This window comes from Heptranchias perlo, chromosome 3, assembly GCF_035084215.1.
Source record: "Heptranchias perlo isolate sHepPer1 chromosome 3, sHepPer1.hap1, whole genome shotgun sequence".
Taxonomy (NCBI): domain Eukaryota; kingdom Metazoa; phylum Chordata; class Chondrichthyes; order Hexanchiformes; family Hexanchidae; genus Heptranchias; species Heptranchias perlo.
Window position 1 is genome coordinate 85,791,921 of NC_090327.1, and position 18,363 is coordinate 85,810,283.

Genomic DNA, 18,363 nt, shown 5'->3' on the forward strand with positions numbered 1-18,363 from the left:
ATCTAGACTGAGAAGAGTCGATGTTTACTCCACCTGCCTGGTGGAAACCAGGTGAAGGAGGGGCAGTTAAAATGGAGCTGGGGACTTACCGACTTTTAATTGCAGGTGGTAAGGAAACCTGTTCCAAGTCCGAGGGGTCCTCTTTAAATATGCAGATCGGGCTCCAATTAAATCATCTGCTATTTTAACCTGAGGCCTGAACGGGGGAACAGCGGTGGCTTGTCCAGCGGGCAAAACATGCCGGCGGGAACAGCAGCCGGGGGTAAGGAGAGTTGAGTTGAGTTGAGTTTTAAAACATTTTGTACAGGTTTCCTTGTGAGCCGGGAGCAGTATGAGAGCTTCTCCAGGCTGTACAAGGAAAGCTTGGGCCCCCGCCCCTGACCGGGATTACACTCCTGGAGCTCTTATCTTGTCCCCGGCGGTGGTCTCCTGCTTCCCGGTGACTTCCTGGCCTTTTTGATAGGGACGTCGGCCAGCAGCACGTTAACGGGGCCAATCAGCTGAACATTCCTCCTCCTGGGCGAGCACGGAGAGAATGTTTCCATAGAGAATAACAAAGTTCATCGGCATTTAATCCACTATTAGAAACAAGAGAGAGTCCAACATGAACATAGTTGGGGACTCCTTTCAGTAGACTCAGGTTTGGTTTATTACTTACAGCTGCAAAAGAAAAAGGGAATTGAATTTGGGGGAAAACCCCACAAACAGTAAAGTAAGGGGGCGGGGGGGGGGGGGGGAAGTTGGAGACCTTCTTGTGGGTCTGATCCTGGGCCTGGCCAAAAGAGTCACCCACAGGTCCAGGATGCGTGGGTCGCACGGGGAGGATCGGTCTGGCTCCCTGCTTCTCTGCAACCAGGTGGTCCTGGAGAGGGAGCATGCGGTGCCAGCCGGTACCCTCCAGACCTTCCGCGACCACTGGGCAAGGCAGGGTGTTAGTTGTTTAATAGACCAGGACAAGGAGACCCTGATTTAGATTTATGTTATGCCTCTTTCAGTTTTATTGGGCCTCAGGTTAGATTATTATATTTGTTGTGCCCTCCTAAAAGGGGGCACTTGTACTGTTCTCTGTCCGGTTACCCAGTGCCAGCCCTATTGGTCCAATTAAAGTAGGCTCCTCAGGCCAGTGGGCTGGATATGGATGTTCTAATCTTTGCCATTGAGCAATTCTTCAACATCGGAGAAATGGGGTTAGGCTAAGGTCAGGACTGCAACGGATTCTAACAGTTGCGAGCACTTCAACTACACATTTAAATTTCATACTAGGCACACGAGAACCATCGCAACCCACAGCGAGGTTCTGCATCAATACTCAATCAATTAGAGAACGATGAAAAGGATATTAAGCCGGCAACATAACTTCTAATTCCTTTTGATATTTAAAGTGACAATTCCCTATTTCAACATCATGAATAAATCGGGGTACGCGTTTTGCATAAAAGATTAGAGAGCTTCCATAAAACTCAAAATCACATTCACGAATAAGAAGAAACAGAAAACCATTTAAACCCATGAAGCATCAATGTCCAACAACGGTTACTATAGTTTTGGATTGGTGCCTGTAAAAGGTGTAGGACTCAGGAGTGCTGGTCCTAAGCTCAGCAATCGGTGAAGTAATAATTGAGGCTTGTATGGTGGTATTGTGTAAGCATGTTTCTAGAATATAAACATCTCTTCTGCTGAAAATACAATTACGAGCAAATCTTTGTCATAATTTGGATCCAATACAATTCAAATGGTAGACGTGGTTATCGAAGTAAGAGACGGAGGGTTGGAATTGTCCAATCTAAAGCAGGAGCAACCAAGTGAGTCACGGGGAAACAGTCACACGTGTGTGTTGTAGAGATGGAGAATTGGGGTAATTCTAATGCACCTACACGTGGAACTTGTTGGAGGTTTGACGTCTCTGCTGTTAGATGGAAACCTTTAATTATAAAACTGTATTCAGTTCCCTCTCATAACTTGGAAAATCCTGTGGACTCTCTACGTTTTGCTTTGAAAATTCAATGTTTTACTTATGTTGCACTTTCATAAAATTGTACAGTACAGAAGGAGACTAGTCGGCCCATTGAGCCAGTGCTGACTCTGCTATCCACTTATTCCTTTTCCTCGTAGTTTTTTTTCTTTTTCAGTTATTTATGCGCTTCCCTTTTAAAAACTATTATGGATTTTGCTGACGTAGGTGTTTCTGATGAGACATTCCATTCCTCCCACCCCTCAGTAATAAAAACCATCTCCTAACCTTCCCTTTGTTCTTTTAGGGACTATCTTAAACTTAATCCCTCTGGTTATTGACCAGTGGAAGTTGTTTTTCCCTATTTACCTGATCAAAACTGTAAATAATTTTGAACATCTCGATCAATTCTCTCCTTAACTGTCTGCTCTAATAAAAATGCTCCATTTTTTTCTAATCTCGCCTCACAACTGTAACCTCTTAACCCCTGCATCATCTTAGTGGCTCTCTTCTGCACCCTCTCCATAGCCTTGATTTCCTTTACATAGAATGTGCAGCACAGAAACGAGCCATTCGGCCCAACTGGTCCATGCTGGTGCTTGTGCTCCACAAGAGCTGCCTCCTACCCCTCTTCATCTGATCCTATCAGCGTAACCTTCTATTCCTTTCTCCCTCACGTGTTTATGTAGCTTCCCCATTAATGCATCTGTGCTATTTGCCTCAACTACTCCTTGTGGAGACGAGTTCCACATTCTAACCACTCTCTGGATAAAGAAGTTTCTCCTGAATTAACTATTGGATTTATTTGTTACTATCTTATATTTATGCCCCGAGTTTTGGACTCCTGACAAGCGGAAACATCTTCTCTACATCTACCCTATCAATCCCTTTCATAATCTTAAAGACCTCTAACAGATTACCTCTCAGCCTTCTCTTTTCTGGAGCAAAGAGCCTGTTCAATCTTTCCCGATAGGTGTAACCTCTCAGTTTGGGTATCATCCTTGTAAATCTGTTTTTGCACTTTCTCCAGTGCCTCTATATCCTTTTTATAATTATGCAAACCAGAACTGTGCACAGTACTCCAAGTGTTGTCTAACCAAGGTTCTATACATATTTAGTTATGTTTAACATAACTTCTCTGCTTTTCAATTCTATCCCTCTAGAATTGAACCCCAGTGCTTGGTTTGCTTTTGTATGGCATTGTTAACCTATGTCGCTACCTTTAGTGATTTGTGTACCTGTACCCCTAGATCCATTTGGTCCTCTACCTCATTTAGATTCTTATTTTCAAAGGCGTATGAGGCCTTTTTGTTCTTCCTAGCAAAATGCACCACCTCACACTTATCTATGTTGAAATCCAGTTGCTAATTACACATTCATCCTGCAAGTTTATTAATGTCATCTTGTATTTTGTCGCAGTCCTCCTCATTATTAACTATACCCCCCAATTTGGTGTCGTTTGCAAATTTTGAAATTGTACTTCCGATTCCCAAATTCAAATCGTTAATGTAAATGGTGAACAACAGTAGTCCCAGCACCAATCCTCGTGGAACACCACTTCCCACCTTTTGCCAGTCTGAGTAACTACCCCTAACCCCTACTGTCTGATTTTTGATATGTAGTGAGCTTGCTATTCATTTTGTTGCTTTGTTCCCTGACTCCACATGCCCTGACCTTAATTGTGAGTCTTCAATGTGGTGTCTTATCGAAGGCCATTTGAAAATCCAAATATGTATCTACTGCATTACCCTTGTCTACTCCTTCTGTTACTTCTTCAAAGAATTCAATAAGGTTGGTCAAACATGACCTTCCTTTTTCAAATCCATGCTGACTACTTTTTATTATATTTTCGATTTCTAGATGTTATTCTATTACATCTTTCAATAAATATTCCATTAACTTTCCTACCACCAACGTTAAGCTAACTGGTCTCTAGTCCCCTCGACTTGTTCTATCTCCCTTTTTTAAATGTAGGAATAATAATAGCTGTCCAACAGTCCTCTTGCACTATTCTCTTTTCTAATGAATTTTTATAAACCTATCTTTTCCCTAACTTCTTTTAATATGCACGGATGCAGTCCAACCGGACCAGGGGTTTTATTAGCTTATCAATTATCTCCCAGCTTTCTATCTTAAATGTCTTTTGCTTCTTCTAATGTCCTGCCCACTTTGTTAGTCTCCCTGGTAAATACTGAGGCAAAATAAATATTCAATATTTCTGCCATTTCGCTGTCACGACCTGTGAGTTTATCTTGTGCATCCCTCAGTGGCCATATCCCTATAGTGATCTTTCTTTTGTTATTTATGTGTCTGTAGAATACTTTACTATTTCTTTTAATATTCCTTGATAATTTAATTTCATAGTTCCTCTTTGCTTTCCTAATTTTTTTTTACTTCTTTCCTAACCTCTTATCATCCTGTCCTTTATTGTCTATGTACTTAGATTATGCCTTTTTCTTTAGTTTCAATATTATCTTTATCTCTTTATTTTTTCATGGTGTTTCATTATTGGCTCTCCATAGCCTGGATTTCCTTCCTAAAGTGTAGTGCCCAAACCTGGACACACTGGCTTAACCAGTGGTTTGTATAGGTTTAGCATTGCCTCTACTTTTGTACCTATGCCCCGTTTATAAAACCTAGGATTCTATAGGTTTTTTTTTACAACTTTGCCAACTTGTCCTCACACTTTTAAATGTTTATGTATCTGAATCTGTAAGTCTCACTGCTTTTAAAGTTGTACCATTTAGTGTATATTGATTGTGCATTTGACACAAAAATATGCTTGGAGTAAATTTTTCTATGGAGTGGAGGTATCGTTGTGATCCCTGACCTCATAAAATGAATGTTATATGGACTAAGCCTTATAATGATGAGTTAGATAACCTCTATTAGAAAACTTGTTTTCCACAATTGAGAGTTAAAGGCAAGCAGTACTGAAGAACAGCAGTAAATATAGGAACACGTGAGCTGATGACAGCATGTCATGAACAAAATAAGAAAGTGTTATTTATTGTTAATAATAATTAAAATTTTAATTCATCTTTGCCTCATACTTTAACCGAAGCAAATTGTGTAGCGCAACTGAAGCCCATCAGAGCATTGCTCTCATCATAATCTTTTACACATTGCCTCCAGTTCAGAAAGGCAAAAACTTGGTATTTGCCAGGTAAACCTCAAATCATAGATCCTTTAATCAGTTCAAGAGGTGATTCATTCGCAGCCTTTCTGATAAACAATGTTCACTGGCCAGTTCTGCTTGTTTGGCTAGCCTGCCAACACTACTAAAGTATTAGCTGAGACTTTTCTGTAGGAAGACCCAAGGTTAGAGCTCTCTGCTTTTTAAAAAATTTTCTTTTTCGCTGCCTGAAAGTTCCTGATCCTGACTCTGAAGATGTGATTAGCATTATTCTGGAACACCAGCTTTAAAATAACACTGAAGAACATTTGGATGGTGTGCCACCTATGGACTAGTGTCCTGCTGTTTGAATGGCAATAGCATTGGCAGATTGTCCAGTTTGCTCACGCACTTGGGAGCTTCCCTCCAGGGCACGAACAACAAAGAGGACAACGTACGCTCAAAAAAGGGCTACTGACTTATGGTTATTGAATAATCAGAATTTTGATAGTATTATGGGACTATTAGTATTTTCTGGTTCAAATTATGTAATTGTCTACATTTTCACAGAAATTATAAATTGGTGATCTTGAGCATGATGATGTGTTGGTTTATCTTTAAGGAAATGTTTTTTAAAAATAGCAGCAGCAGTCCAGGGTCTAGAGGAAGATGGTAGGGAAGATGTTGCAGGTAGATAGATGTGTTCAAGTATTGGGGAGGGAGGCAAGAAGAAAAGAATGATTTGGGTTTAGTAAGAAAGAAAGACTTGTATTTATATAGCGACTTTCACGATCTCGGAATGTCCTAAAAGGCTTCACAGCCAATTAAGTACTTTTGAAGTGTAGTCACTTTTGGTAGTATTGGGAGGTGGTCTAGTTGTTGAAGGGTGCAGTTGAAGTGTAGGAATATTTTATAATGGAGTACTGGGAGGGAGTTGTGGAGTGTATGAGTAGTGGGAAAGGATTCTGGGGCTTGATGGGATAGTGGTCTTGCAGTGTGAAAGAATGGGAATAGTGATGTGCTATTAGAGTACTGAGAGGGGGAGCCTGGTGGATGGGAACAATGGGAGGGGAGTTGCAGATGTTGCTGCTATGTGGCATGGCCACATCTGCAGCTGTGACCAGGACCTGGGTATAAACTGTTTAAAGTGCTTACTGGTAAAAATGCAGTGACATTTTAAAGAACTTCAAGCTGATTCCCAGGTCGTGGTCAAGAATGTGGCAATAGAAGGTGTGGAATGGGTAGAAAGGCGTGGACACTTGGAGTTGGTGATGAAAGCAGTGAGAGACTGGAGGGAGTGAGGGGAAAGCTCTGGAGAGCAGTGGGGTGAAGAGTAGAGAATTAAGGCTTCAACCCCTCAATTCCCTCCCTATACCAGAAGTTTTTTTAAAGAAAGAATGAACCTCTCCATGATTTTCTTGAATCTCTTGTTCATAACTCAAACCGTGCTCGCACTATACTATGATGTTTGCATTGGAGGCTTCGCCAATATATTATAAACATGACCGGGAGCGACTGCAGGCCTGTCATAAAGCATGAAGCAAGAAAACTGTGGAGAGATGGTGTAACTAGCTTAATTTGTGTTTTTCCCTTTCTCTCTTTCACCAGCCATTTCTCCTTTCTGGTCAGGAAGTCAATCTGGCTGCCAATCCAAGATGGAAGGTTGTTGATGCTGACATCCTCCTTCCATGTGCAAGTAATCACTTTTCAAATTGTGAGACAATGATGCCAAATATGTACCCATATATTTTTCATAAGCTTAGAGGCTAGTGAGATTAAATGCTGACCTGATTTACATCTGTAATGTGTGTGCTGGATGGAACAAAACCCCACATGGCAGAGTGGAAAGAGTCGGACTAGGTTAGGCTCCTGCCCTTCCCCGCTTTCTCCTCCCCCCCCCCCCCCCCCAGGCAAAACAAAATCCAAGGCTGATGCTGTTAATACAGAATTAAGAGTATCCTGTAACCTATGTCTGTACATATTGAGTATTAACCCATTTCATTACCAGATAAATATCTAATTGCTGTTTAAAAGAATGTCAGCTGCTTCTGCCATTCATTTGTTCATGTATATCCTTTATCCCATTGAAAAGGGAAATTGCTGTTGGGGACTATATTCTGTTAAACAGTTCTATATGATTTAAACTGTTAATTTTTGCTGTAATAGGTGAGTTCTTTCAAGACTGCTCCATGACCCTCAAGGAGCTTGCAGAACTTCCATTTTATGAGACGGATATTAAGGAATTGTTTGAAGGTGAGGTTTAAAAGGACTCCACTAATGTATGATTCAGCTGAACATTCGAATGTGTTTTTTTAAATAATTATGTTCAAAGTTAAAGGGGGTGATTTTAGGAGGCAATTGCGGGGGCGGGAGGGGGGGTTCCGAAAATCATGGAAATCCCATTCGGGTTCGGAAGCCGGCTCCAACCCACCGAGTTTCCCAGCGACCCACCTGAGAGTGCGTGGACGACCTGAAAACTGAAGTCGCGCCAGCAATTAAAGCCAGCGGGATGACAGTTAAAGAGCCAAATGTACCTCACTGAGGCTTGCCCACCGATTCTGATTCACGCCTGGTGAAAGCAGGCGCGAAGGACCAGATCGGGCAACAAGATACTAAATAAGTTAAATAAAAAAACACGAAATGAACCTAACTTTGCACCCTGCTCCGATGTCCGATGTCACCCGCTCCAATGTCCCCCTCTTCAACCCCCGATCTTCCTTTCCCCCTCCTCTCTCTCTCTCCTCGATCTTTCTCTCCTCGATCTTTCTCTCTCTCTCTCTCTTTCTCTCTCCCCGATCTTCCCCTCTCTCTCTCCCCGATCTTCCCCTCTCTCTCTCCCCGATCTTCCCCTCTCTCTCTCCCCGATCTTCCCCTCTCTCTCTCTCCCCGATCTTCCCCTCTCTCTCTCTTCCCGATCCCCTCTCTCTCTCTCCCCGATCTTCCCCTCTCTCCTCTCCCCGATCTTCCCCTCTCTCTCTCTCCCCGATCTTCCCCTCTCTCTCTCTCCCCGATCTTCCCCTCTCTCTCTCTCCCCGATCTTCCCTCTCTCTCTCTCCCGATCTTCCCTCTCTCTCTCTCCCCGATCTTCCCCTCTCTCTCTCTCCCCGATCTTCCCCTCTCTCTCTCCCCGATCTTCCCCTCTCTCTCTCCCCGATCTTCCCCTCTCTCTCTCCCCGATCTCCCCCTCTCTCTCTCCCCGATCTTCCCCTCTCTCTCTCCCCGATCTTCCCCTCTCTCTCTCCCCGATCTTCCCTCTCTCTCTCCCCGATCTTCCCCTCTCTCTCTCCCCGATCTTCCCCTCTCTCTCTCCCCGATCTTCCCCTCTCTCTCTCCCCGATCTTCCCCTCTCTCTCTCCCCGATCTTCCCCTCTCTCTCTCCCCGATCTTCCCCTCTCTCTCTCCCCGATCTTCCCCTCTCTCTCTCCCCGATCTTCCCCTCTCTCTCTCCCCGATCTTCCCTCTCTCTCTCCCCGATCTTCCCCTCTCTCTCTCCCCGATCTTCCCCTCTCTCTCTCCCGATCTTCCCCTCTCTCTCTCCCGATCTTCCCTCTCTCTCTCCCCGATCTCCCTCTCTCTCTCCCCGATCTTCCCTCTCTCTCTCCCGATCTTCCCCTCTCTCTCTCCCCGATCTTCCCCTCTCGCTCTCCCGATCTTCCCCTCTCGCTCTCCCCGATCTTCCCCTCTCGCTCTCCCCGATCTTCCCCTCTCGCTCTCCCCGATCTTCCCCTCTCTCTCTCCCCGATCTTCCCCTCTCTCTCTCCCCGATCTTCCCCTCTCTCTCTCCCGATCTTCCCTCTCTCTCTCCCGATCTTCCCCTCTCTCTCTCCCCGATCTTCCCCTCTCTCTCTCCCCGATCTTCCCCTCTCTCTCTCCCCGATCTTCCCCCTCTCTCTCTCCCGATCTTCCCCTCTCTCTCTCCCCGATCTTCCCTCTCTCTCTCCCCGATCTTCCCCTCTCTCTCTCCCCGATCTTCCCTCTCTCTCTCCCGATCTTCCCCTCTCTCTCTCCCCGATCTTCCCTCTCTCTCTCCCCGATCTTCCCTCTCTCTCTCCCCGATCTACCCCTCTCTCTCTCCCGATCTTTCTCTCTCTTTGCTCTCTCTCTTCTTCCTCTCTCTCTCTTCCCCTGCTCTCTCTCTCTCTTTGCCACTTCTCTCCCTCTCTCTCTTTGCCACTTCTCTCCTCTCTCTCTTTGCCACTTCTCTCCTCTCTCTCTTTGCCACTTCCCTCTCTCTCTCTTTGCCACTTCCCTCTCTCTCTCTTTGCCACTTCCCTCTCTCTCTCTTTGCCACTTCCCTCTCTCTCTCTTTGCCACTTCTCTCTCTCTCTCTCTTTGCCACTTCTCTCTCTCTCTCTTTGCCACTTCTCTCTCTCTCTCTCTCTTTGCCACTTCTCTCTCTCTCTCTCTTTGCCACTTCTCTCTCTCTCTCTTTGCCACTTCTCTCTCTCTCTCTCTTTGCCACTTCTCTCTCTCTCTCTCTTTGCCACTTCTCTCTCTCTCTCTCTTTGCCACTTCTCTCTCTCTCTCTTTGCCACTTCCCTCTCTCTCTCTTTGCCACTTCCTCTCTCTCTCTCTTGCCACTTCCCTCTCTCTCTCTTGCCACTTCCCTCTCTCTCTCTTTGCCACTTCCCTCTCTCTCTCTTTGCCACTTCCCTCTCTCTCTCTTTGCCACTTCCCTCTCTCTCTCTTTGCCACTTCCCTCTCTCTCTCTTTGCCACTTCCCTCTCTCTCTCTTTGCCACTTCCCGCTCTCTCTCTTTGCCACTTCCCCGCTCTCTCTCTTGCCAGTTTCCGCTCGCTTCTCTTTGCCACTTCGCTCGCTCTCTCTTTGCCACTTCGCTCGCTCTCTCTTTGCCACTTCGCTCGCTCTCTTCTTTGCCACTTCGCTCGCTCTCTCTTTGCCACTTCGCTCGCTCTCTCTTTGCCACTTCGCTCGCTCTCTCTTTGCCACTTCGCTCGCTCTCTCTTTGCCACTTCGCTCGCTCTCTCTTTGCCACTTCCCGCTCGCTCTCTTTGCCACTTCCCGCTCGCTCTCTTTGCCACTTCCCGCTCGCTCTCTTTGCCACTTCTCTCTCGCTCTCTCTCCTGCCCCCGTTGACAGGCTGGCTGCCGTCAGGAGCTGCAATCAGGCTAGCTGCTGGGTGCAAAACCCGAGAGGACATTAATCATCAGCAGTCACCATGCGATCGCGTCAGAAATGGTAAGTTTTGATCATGTGGGTTTGTCAGGCGCACTTTCACCCCCTCCACCCCCCCAGCTGCCCACCCTCCACCTTTGTAAAATCGAGCCTAAGGTGTTGTGCTGGAATCTGTAAAATGCTAGTTGACTTTTATAAAACTTTGATTTCTTTCAAAAGTTATGTGCAGAGTTTATTTGAATTGTGATTTTGTTTTGATTTTACACTTAGTTTATTGGAACCCTATGGCATCCAGATTAACTCGTGATTCATCTCATCGCTGTTTATGGGATTTTGCTGGTTCAGAATAGCTGTGTAATTTGCCTACATAATTGCTACGCTTGAAAAATAATTCACTGTGTAAAGTGCTTTTGAGATATTTCAATATGATGAGGCACTAATATAAATATAAGTGGATCATTTGACTCGAGAACCTCCCCAGTAAAATGCTTACACAATCTAAATAAAATCAGAATTCAAAATAATTTTACAAATTGTTTTAGAAATGTTGCTTGTGTTTGTGTTTTCCTTTTCCATTCTGAGAGAAGGTTAAAGAACAAAAAAAATGCTTTTAGGGAACAAACAAAAAATTCCAGAAATTGCGAGTGACTGTAGAATAAGAATATTTAAGTTGGGACTGGTTTAGTTGCAGTTTTAAGATGATTTCAAAAGATTGGTATATGTCTTTTGGTTGTGGCGATTCAAGTAGGGCTTTTATCTTGCTCACTCCCATTTTGCTATAATTACCATAAAATATTTGTTTTTCTTCATATGTGGTTGGTGCAGTTAGTCAGTAATGAGCAGTCAGGTCAATGTAGGAAACTAAGTCTTGCTGCAGATTGTGATTTAAGACCGGAAGGCACATGACTTCCTTTGACAGATAATGCAGTATTGAGGGTTTTTCCAGCAGGATATTTCTGCTGAATAAAATAATCCTGTATGTTATTACAACACATTGATTTTTTTTTTTGTCCCTGATATGGCATTAAGCAGAAATGACGATAATTGGTTTCATTGTGTTTGGTGAATTAAGGGTAAACAAAATGTCGAACCATTTATAAACGTTGCTTGGAAATTTAAATTATTATTTTAGAGTGGAAGATTGGTCAGATAAAGCAATCTTCATAATTTGCTTTCATTTAGTTCATGACCAAACGAGCGCACGGAGAAGACGCAAAACTCGACGTCCAAAACGAAAATATAACCTGACCCAAGAAATGGGAGAAAAATGTCTTGCAGCTGGGGAACGAAGACGGGAGCCACCAAACTATTTTGTATCAATTCCTGTGACAAATCAGCAGGTATAACTGAGCAGTTAAAGATTTACGCTTGTGTCGAATCTGTTTTTGGAGTTTGGAATTTGTTCAGTGTTTGAAGCCACAGGTCTGTTGCGCAGTTTATACAACACTTCTGTAGCAGTCGGCAGAAACCTGGAACTGCCTTATGGTTTCTGTGGATGACCTTAATTACTTTTACTTTTTTGGACAATACAATAAATTCCTTCACTTTTCTCCCTCTAGGGTCACACATTAACTGGCAGTGAAAGTCTAGTGATATGTTCTTGGCTGAGTGCAGACTACAAGCCTGTCCTGTGGACAAACTCTTTCCCTTTGCTTTCTCCCATGCAGTGTACCCTTTTTTCTCATATCAGCAATACAGCTGAGATTAGGAATTCACGGTATGGGGGCTGTAATTAGGGTCTCACCATTCTGTTGCAGCCAAGTTCACTTATTTTAATGATTGAAAATGTAGGCCACATTTTTCACCCGATGTTGGAGCACTTCTCCAATCGAGTGGGACTTCTGTCTGTGCCACAGATGCCCCTGGTTTAAGACCGGTTCCAGAGCCCTTTTACATAAGGGAGGCAGGCTCCCTGACCTCTGCCGGGGAGTTGGGCCAGTAAGGGGTGGAGAGTTGCTGCAGCAATCTGGGGGTCTGCTGCAATGACCGAAAGTAGCCTGATTTAAAAAAAAATTCTGGCCCTTTTAAGATAAAGAAAAATTGGTTTAATTAATGGTGCCTATGCATGGCCATGACCTGAGAGTGCTTGCACAAGCCCCTCCAATTATTGTCCTGAGGCCTCCTTTGCTTCAGAGGCCTTCTCTGAACACTGGAGGCAGGGATCTAATGGGCACCTCCTCCTTTCGGTGTTCCAAGAGTGCATATGTCAAGAAACACAGTGGAATCCGTGCTCCCCTCCTTTGCAAATATTTATCATGCATCTGCCCACATATGGATGGGTGCAGCTCCCCTGTTGGGGCCAGCCAACATAAAACCCCAAGGGGATAGGGACACAGCAAAGTCCATCAAAGTTGCTTTCTGCCTCTGCCTCTGCCCACTCCAGATCCACTGAAAAATCAGGAAGGAACACATAGGCTATAAACTTTAACACTAAGAAAATAACATTGCTTTATTTTAGAAGTAAATATAAATTATTTGAGTAACTTCCACATGGCTGAGTTAACTTGGTGACTATCTAAAATTGTAAAATATCTGCCACTTTTGCTTGAATATAGTGCACTGAAGTTCACTTAACTGATGAGGATGGCATCTATTTGACAATGAAGTGTAGTTAATCTTAAACTCCTTCTGTTTCTCCAGGAACACTAAGTACAGAGAGAGCTGTCATCATTGGACAGATCCTAAGTATGCGATTCAGCACTATACCTGAGGCATTGTTTCATGCCAAAGACAAATGGTTAAAAACAGCAAGGTGTGTCCATCATGTAGGCAAGAAGTCCTGTAATCTGAGTTCTTTGTCCTGTTACTGCTGATACAGTAGCTGAGTCACTAATTTTGTTCCATTATCAACAACCAAGTCATGGGCATGCGAGGGAGGAGGAGGTGAGGATTTGCGGGGTACGAAACCCGGAAGGGAAGTAGGTGGATTGACGGACTGGCTGAGGCACTACACATCCGAGATATTGGGGGGAGGGGGGGCACGGTAGGAAGAGAAAGAGAGCGAACTCATCGGCCATGGGAGAGAGATGGGGGGGGTGGTGCAGGTCACATTGGAGAGACATCGCACATTGAAGGGGGGGGTGACATCAGAGAGACATCGGACATTGGGGGAGGGGGTGCAGATGACATCGGTTTTAAGGTATGTTTATTTATTTTTTACAATGGAAAATGTAATTTTATTTAGTCTATTTTTCATTGCTCCGGCCCTCCCCACCTGGTTTCACCAGACGTGAATCGGAAGCCATGGGAAAGCCACCCAGGTAATGTAAAATCTTTTTAAGTGTCCAATATGCAAAAAATAAACTACCTTAAGTACCTCAATGAGGTACATTTGCCCCTTTAATTATCAGCCGGACGGATTTAATTGCTGGTGGGACTTCTGGCTTCCTGATCGGCGCGCGCACCCAGATGCTTCTGGGTCGTACGCGTTTTTCGGCGGGTTGGAGCCGGGATTCCCTCCCGCTCCATAAAAATGCTATTTTGTTTGCTCCCCCCACCCCGAACCCACCCAGACTTGGCAGTTAAAATCCTGCCCCATATCTTACAAAAAAATTACAAAGTGATATTGATAGATTAGGTGAATGGGCAAAACTGTGGCAAATGGAATTCAATGTAGACAAATGTGAGGTCATCCACTTTGGATCAAAAAAGGATAGAACAGGGTACTTTCTAAATGGTAAAAAGTTAAAAACAGTGGATGTCCAAAGGGACTTAGGGGTTCAGGTACATAGATCATTGAAGTGTCATGAACAGGTGCAGAAAATAATCAATAAGGCTAATGGAATGCTGGCCTTTATATCTAGAGGACTGGAGTACAAGGGGGCAGAAGTTATGCTGCAGCTGTACAAAACCCTGGTTAGACCACACCTGGAGTACTGTGAGCAGTTCTGGGCACCGCACCTTCGGAAGGACATATTGGCCTTGGAGGGAGTGCAGCGTAGGTTTACTAGAATGATACCCGGACTTCAAGGATTAAGTTACGAGGAGAGATTACACAAATTGGGGTTCTATTCTCTAGAGTTTCGAAGGTTATGGGGTGATCTGATCGAAGTTTATAAGATATTAAGGGGAACAGATAGGGTGGATAGAGAGAAACTATTTCCGCTGGTTGGGGATTCTAGGAGTAGGGGCACAGTCTAAAAATTAGAGCCAGACCTTTCAAGAGCGAGATTAGAAAACATTTCTACACACAAAGGGTGGTAGAAGTTTGGAACTCTCCTCCGCAAAAGGCAATTGATACTAGCTCAATTGCTAAATTTAAATGTGAGATAGATAGCTTTTTTGGCAACCAAAGGTATTAAGGGATATGGGCCATAGGCAGGTATATGGAGTTAGATCACAGATCAGCCATGATCTTATCAAATGGCGGAGCAGGCACGAGGGGCTCTAGAAAAATGGGTTTACGAAAACCCTCCAGTGCCTGCAGTCATACTTGGCACAGAGGAAGATGGTTGTGGTTGCACAGTTAAATAGGCATATTGACGAAAAGTTCCTGTTGGCTTGAATTCATACTTGCGGCTCTTGTAAGGTTGCCATCTCTGGTTGGATGTATCCCTGGAGGTTTCACCACATGACCAACCACCTCCGCGCTCCCGCCATTGGTCACCCAACACATACATTCTTGCAGCGTACTGCCTTCCCAGGTCAATTGGAAAGCAAACAGACTCTTAATTACCCGATGGGATGATTGTTGGCTCTCAGTTGAACAGCCTTTTTATCCCATCTCCAATATTTGTATAACTAATAAATGTTCAAAGAAAATGAAAAAATCACGCATTTTTTTTAATGTCCCTATGATTTTTCTCCTGGGTTGCTCGTAGCAGGGTCCCAGAGATTAATCTTCAATTTCTGGAGACTCCAGGTCAATCCTGGAGGGTTGGCAACCCTAGGTTCTTGTATTGCTTGTATATGGGTATTACATCCATTGCACTATCTGTGGACAAGTACCCCAACCCCTGTGCTTGCTGACCTACATTGGTTCCCCATCCGGCAATGCCTCGATTTTAAAACTCTCATTCTTTTCAAATCCCTCCATGCCCCTCCCTATCTCTGTAACCCCCTCCAGCCCTACAACTCTCCGAGATCTCGGCGCTCCTCCAATTCTGGCCTCTTGCGCATCACCGATTTTCATCTCTCCACCATTGGCAGCTGTGCTTTCAGCTCTGGAATTTCCTCCCTAAACCTCTCCATCTCTCTCTCTCTCTTCTTTCTTTAAGATGCTCCTTTAAACCTATCTTTTTGACCAAGCTTTTAGCCACTTGTCCTAATATCTCCTTATGTGGCATGGTGTCAAATTTGTTTGCTAACGCTCCTGTGAAGTGCCTTGGGATGTTTTACTACGTTAAAGGTGCTATATAAATGCAAGTTGTTGTTTGTTTGTTGAAGTCGTGCTTCCTAACTGCTGCTTTGAGTCCACTTGATTTTCTATGGGCACTCTATAAATAGGTGTTTACCTGAAGTAATGGTGACGAAGTCTGGTAAACACAAGTAATGTTTTCTAGCAAAGGTATGGAAATGCATTAGTAATAATGTAGTAATAAACTCTGGGGAAGAGCCAACTCGAGTTCTATGTAAACGTCTGCATTTCAATAGTCGTAGAAGTGTCTGTGTAAACTAACAATCTGATGTGTAGTTCTGATGTTCACTCAACTATGCCATTTAAGACCTGTTTAAACAGAAAACTATTTGCATCACCTGAGCTTGAGATATTGTAATTACAGCAGTGGATGAGGTGGAACTACCTTGGCTGTTCTATGTGCTTTATATTACAAATGTTCCCCATGTAGCAAGAAAAAGGGGCAGACATAACATCATTTTAAACGCTGAAATATACAAAAATAAATCTCTATCAAACAGCTAATGCATAGGGTGAAGGAGGTAAGCTAAAAGTATCAATTATTCATTCAAAATTCAATTCTAAACCAGCTTTAGAAATCAAACTGGATTGTGAAGCATCATTTCTGTACTTTAAATCTCCCTTTTTAAAGTTAAGATCGCATATTTTGGTAAGTTAATTTTTAGCATACATCTCTGCATTATAGAGTACATTACACTTTGGACTATTGTTGTATACGTGAGTTGCATTTACTAATGTCTTGCTGCATTTAATCACAACTGGCATGTCTTCTGTTCATGTACAACTAACTATATCCTGGGATGGGTTGTTAACATTGCAGCTATGTATTTTTGACTACTGGATATGGAAATAGCTTGCTTCTAAATCATAGTATCATAGTTGGTACAGTACAGGAGGAAGCCATTCGGCCCATTGTGCCTGTGCTGGCTCTTTGAAAGAGCTATCCATTTAGTCCCATTCTCCTGCTCTTTCCCCACAGCCCTGTAAATTTTTTCCATTCAAGTATTTATCCAATTTCTTTTTGAAAGTTACTATTGAACATGCTTCCACCACCCTTTCAGGCAGTGCATTCCAGGTCATTACAACTCGCTGCATAAAAAAAATGCTTCCTCATGTCGCCTCTGGCTCTTTTGCCGATCAACTTAAATCTGTATCCTCTGGTTGTCGATCCTTCTGCCACTGGAAACAGTTTCTCCTTATTTACTCTGTCAAAACGGTTCATGATTTTGAACACCTCTATCAAATCTCCCCTTAACCTTCTCTGTTCTAAGGAGAACAACCCCAGCATCTTCAGTCTCTCCACATAACTGAAGTCCCTCATTCTAGTAAATCTTTTCTGTACCTTCTAAGGCCTTGACATCCTTCCTAAAGTGTGGTGCCCAGAATTGAACACAATACTCCAGCTGAGGCCTAACCAGCGTTTTATAAAGGTTTAGCATTATTGTACTGAATATTTAGATTTTTCTGCAATGAAGTAACATATTTACAGCCATGATAGATCTCAAATGACCATGCAATCACCTAATAATATTAATGCTTGTAACCTTCAGCTGAAACCTGGTGAGCAGAGTTATTTCTGTAGAGAGACTAGAGAAGCTGGGATTGTTCTCCTTTGAGCAGAGAAGGTTAAGGAGAGATTTAATAGAGGTGTTCAAAATTATGAATGTTTTTGACAGAGTAAATAAGGAGAAACTGTTTCTACTGACAGGAGGGTCGGTAACCAGAGGAGACAGATTTAACGTAATTGGCAAAAGACCCAGAGGGGAGATGAGGAGAATTTTTTTTTACACAGCGAATTGTTATGATCTGGAATGCCTGAAAGGATGGTGGAAGCAGATTCAATGGTAACTTTCAAAATGGAATTGGATAAATACTTGAAAAGGAATAAAATTGCCGAGCTATGAGGGAAGAGCAGGGGAGTGAGACTAATTGGATAGCTCTTTCAAAGAGCCGGCACAGGCACGATGGGCCGAATGACCTCCTTCTATGCTGTACAATTCTATGATTCTGGCAACATTTAGGTTTTGCCTTTTTTGATGCCTACTGATAATGTAACGGTCCTGGATAATATACTGGATTGGAGATTGCACGGGTGTCAGTAAGCAAGGGATCTTGCATGCAAGTAGTAATTATGAAGACTGATGCCTGAAGAGTCAGATTTGGTACTTGTGCATAGCAGGGTCATGAGTTCCCTGTAAATTAAATATGCAATCCATCACTTGTTCATTGTTGCAAAAAATTGCTTACGTATTTAGTTACAAATTTGCTTGGATTAATTAGGAAATGTAAGGATGCGATTCAGTCACCTCATACCCAGTATAGGCGTTCAAACATGGAAGTTTATTTAAACAGTGATTAATTGTTTAATTCAAAGGACCAGTGTAAAAGTTGTATCTAATTTCTGTATGCAAACCAGTGTGAGATGAACTTTTAATTTCTCCAGGTTAAATGCTATTTTCCCTTTTTAACACAGATCTTGGACAAAATTGAGGATGTCCAGGAGCTAGTGGTGACTAAAGAACCCAAATTGCTTCCTGCTGTGATTCCTGTAGGAAGGATGCATTTGACCATCGTTGTTGCTCACCTAAATACACCAGCTGAAGTAGAGAAGTAAGTGATATGACCTGGTGTGGTGGAGTTCATGGGCACTTAGAATTAAGAGGGGGGAAAAAACTATCAGGAGATCTGTTATATTTGGATGTTTTAGAATAATTACTAAAGGTCTAGGATACTCACTTCACTATCATTTTTTTTTACCCAACTGAACCATACAAACCCACTAAGTATAACTAGTTAAAACTGACA

General features: G+C 43.4%; 1 protein-coding gene across 3 annotated transcripts in view; it reads left to right on the plus strand.

Annotated features, from left to right (window-relative positions):
- Positions 1-204: 204 nt before the first annotated feature.
- The window catches only part of LOC137306771 (A-kinase anchor protein 7-like), a 54,930-nt gene continuing 36,771 nt past the window's right edge, over positions 205-18,363 (plus strand). Inside the window, exons 1-4 of one of the 3 annotated variants that reach the window (XM_067976143.1) lie at positions 205-262; positions 7,233-7,319; positions 11,385-11,542; positions 18,032-18,168. In XM_067976143.1, coding sequence (XP_067832244.1) covers positions 238-262; positions 7,233-7,319; positions 11,385-11,542; positions 18,032-18,168 — 407 coding nt within the window. In that variant the 5' untranslated portion in view covers positions 205-237. Of the gene's footprint in view, positions 263-7,232; positions 7,320-11,202; positions 11,276-11,384; positions 11,543-12,842; positions 12,955-18,031; positions 18,169-18,363 lie in introns of those variants that run through there. The other 2 variants (XM_067976152.1, XM_067976161.1) reach the window with 2 other exon arrangements.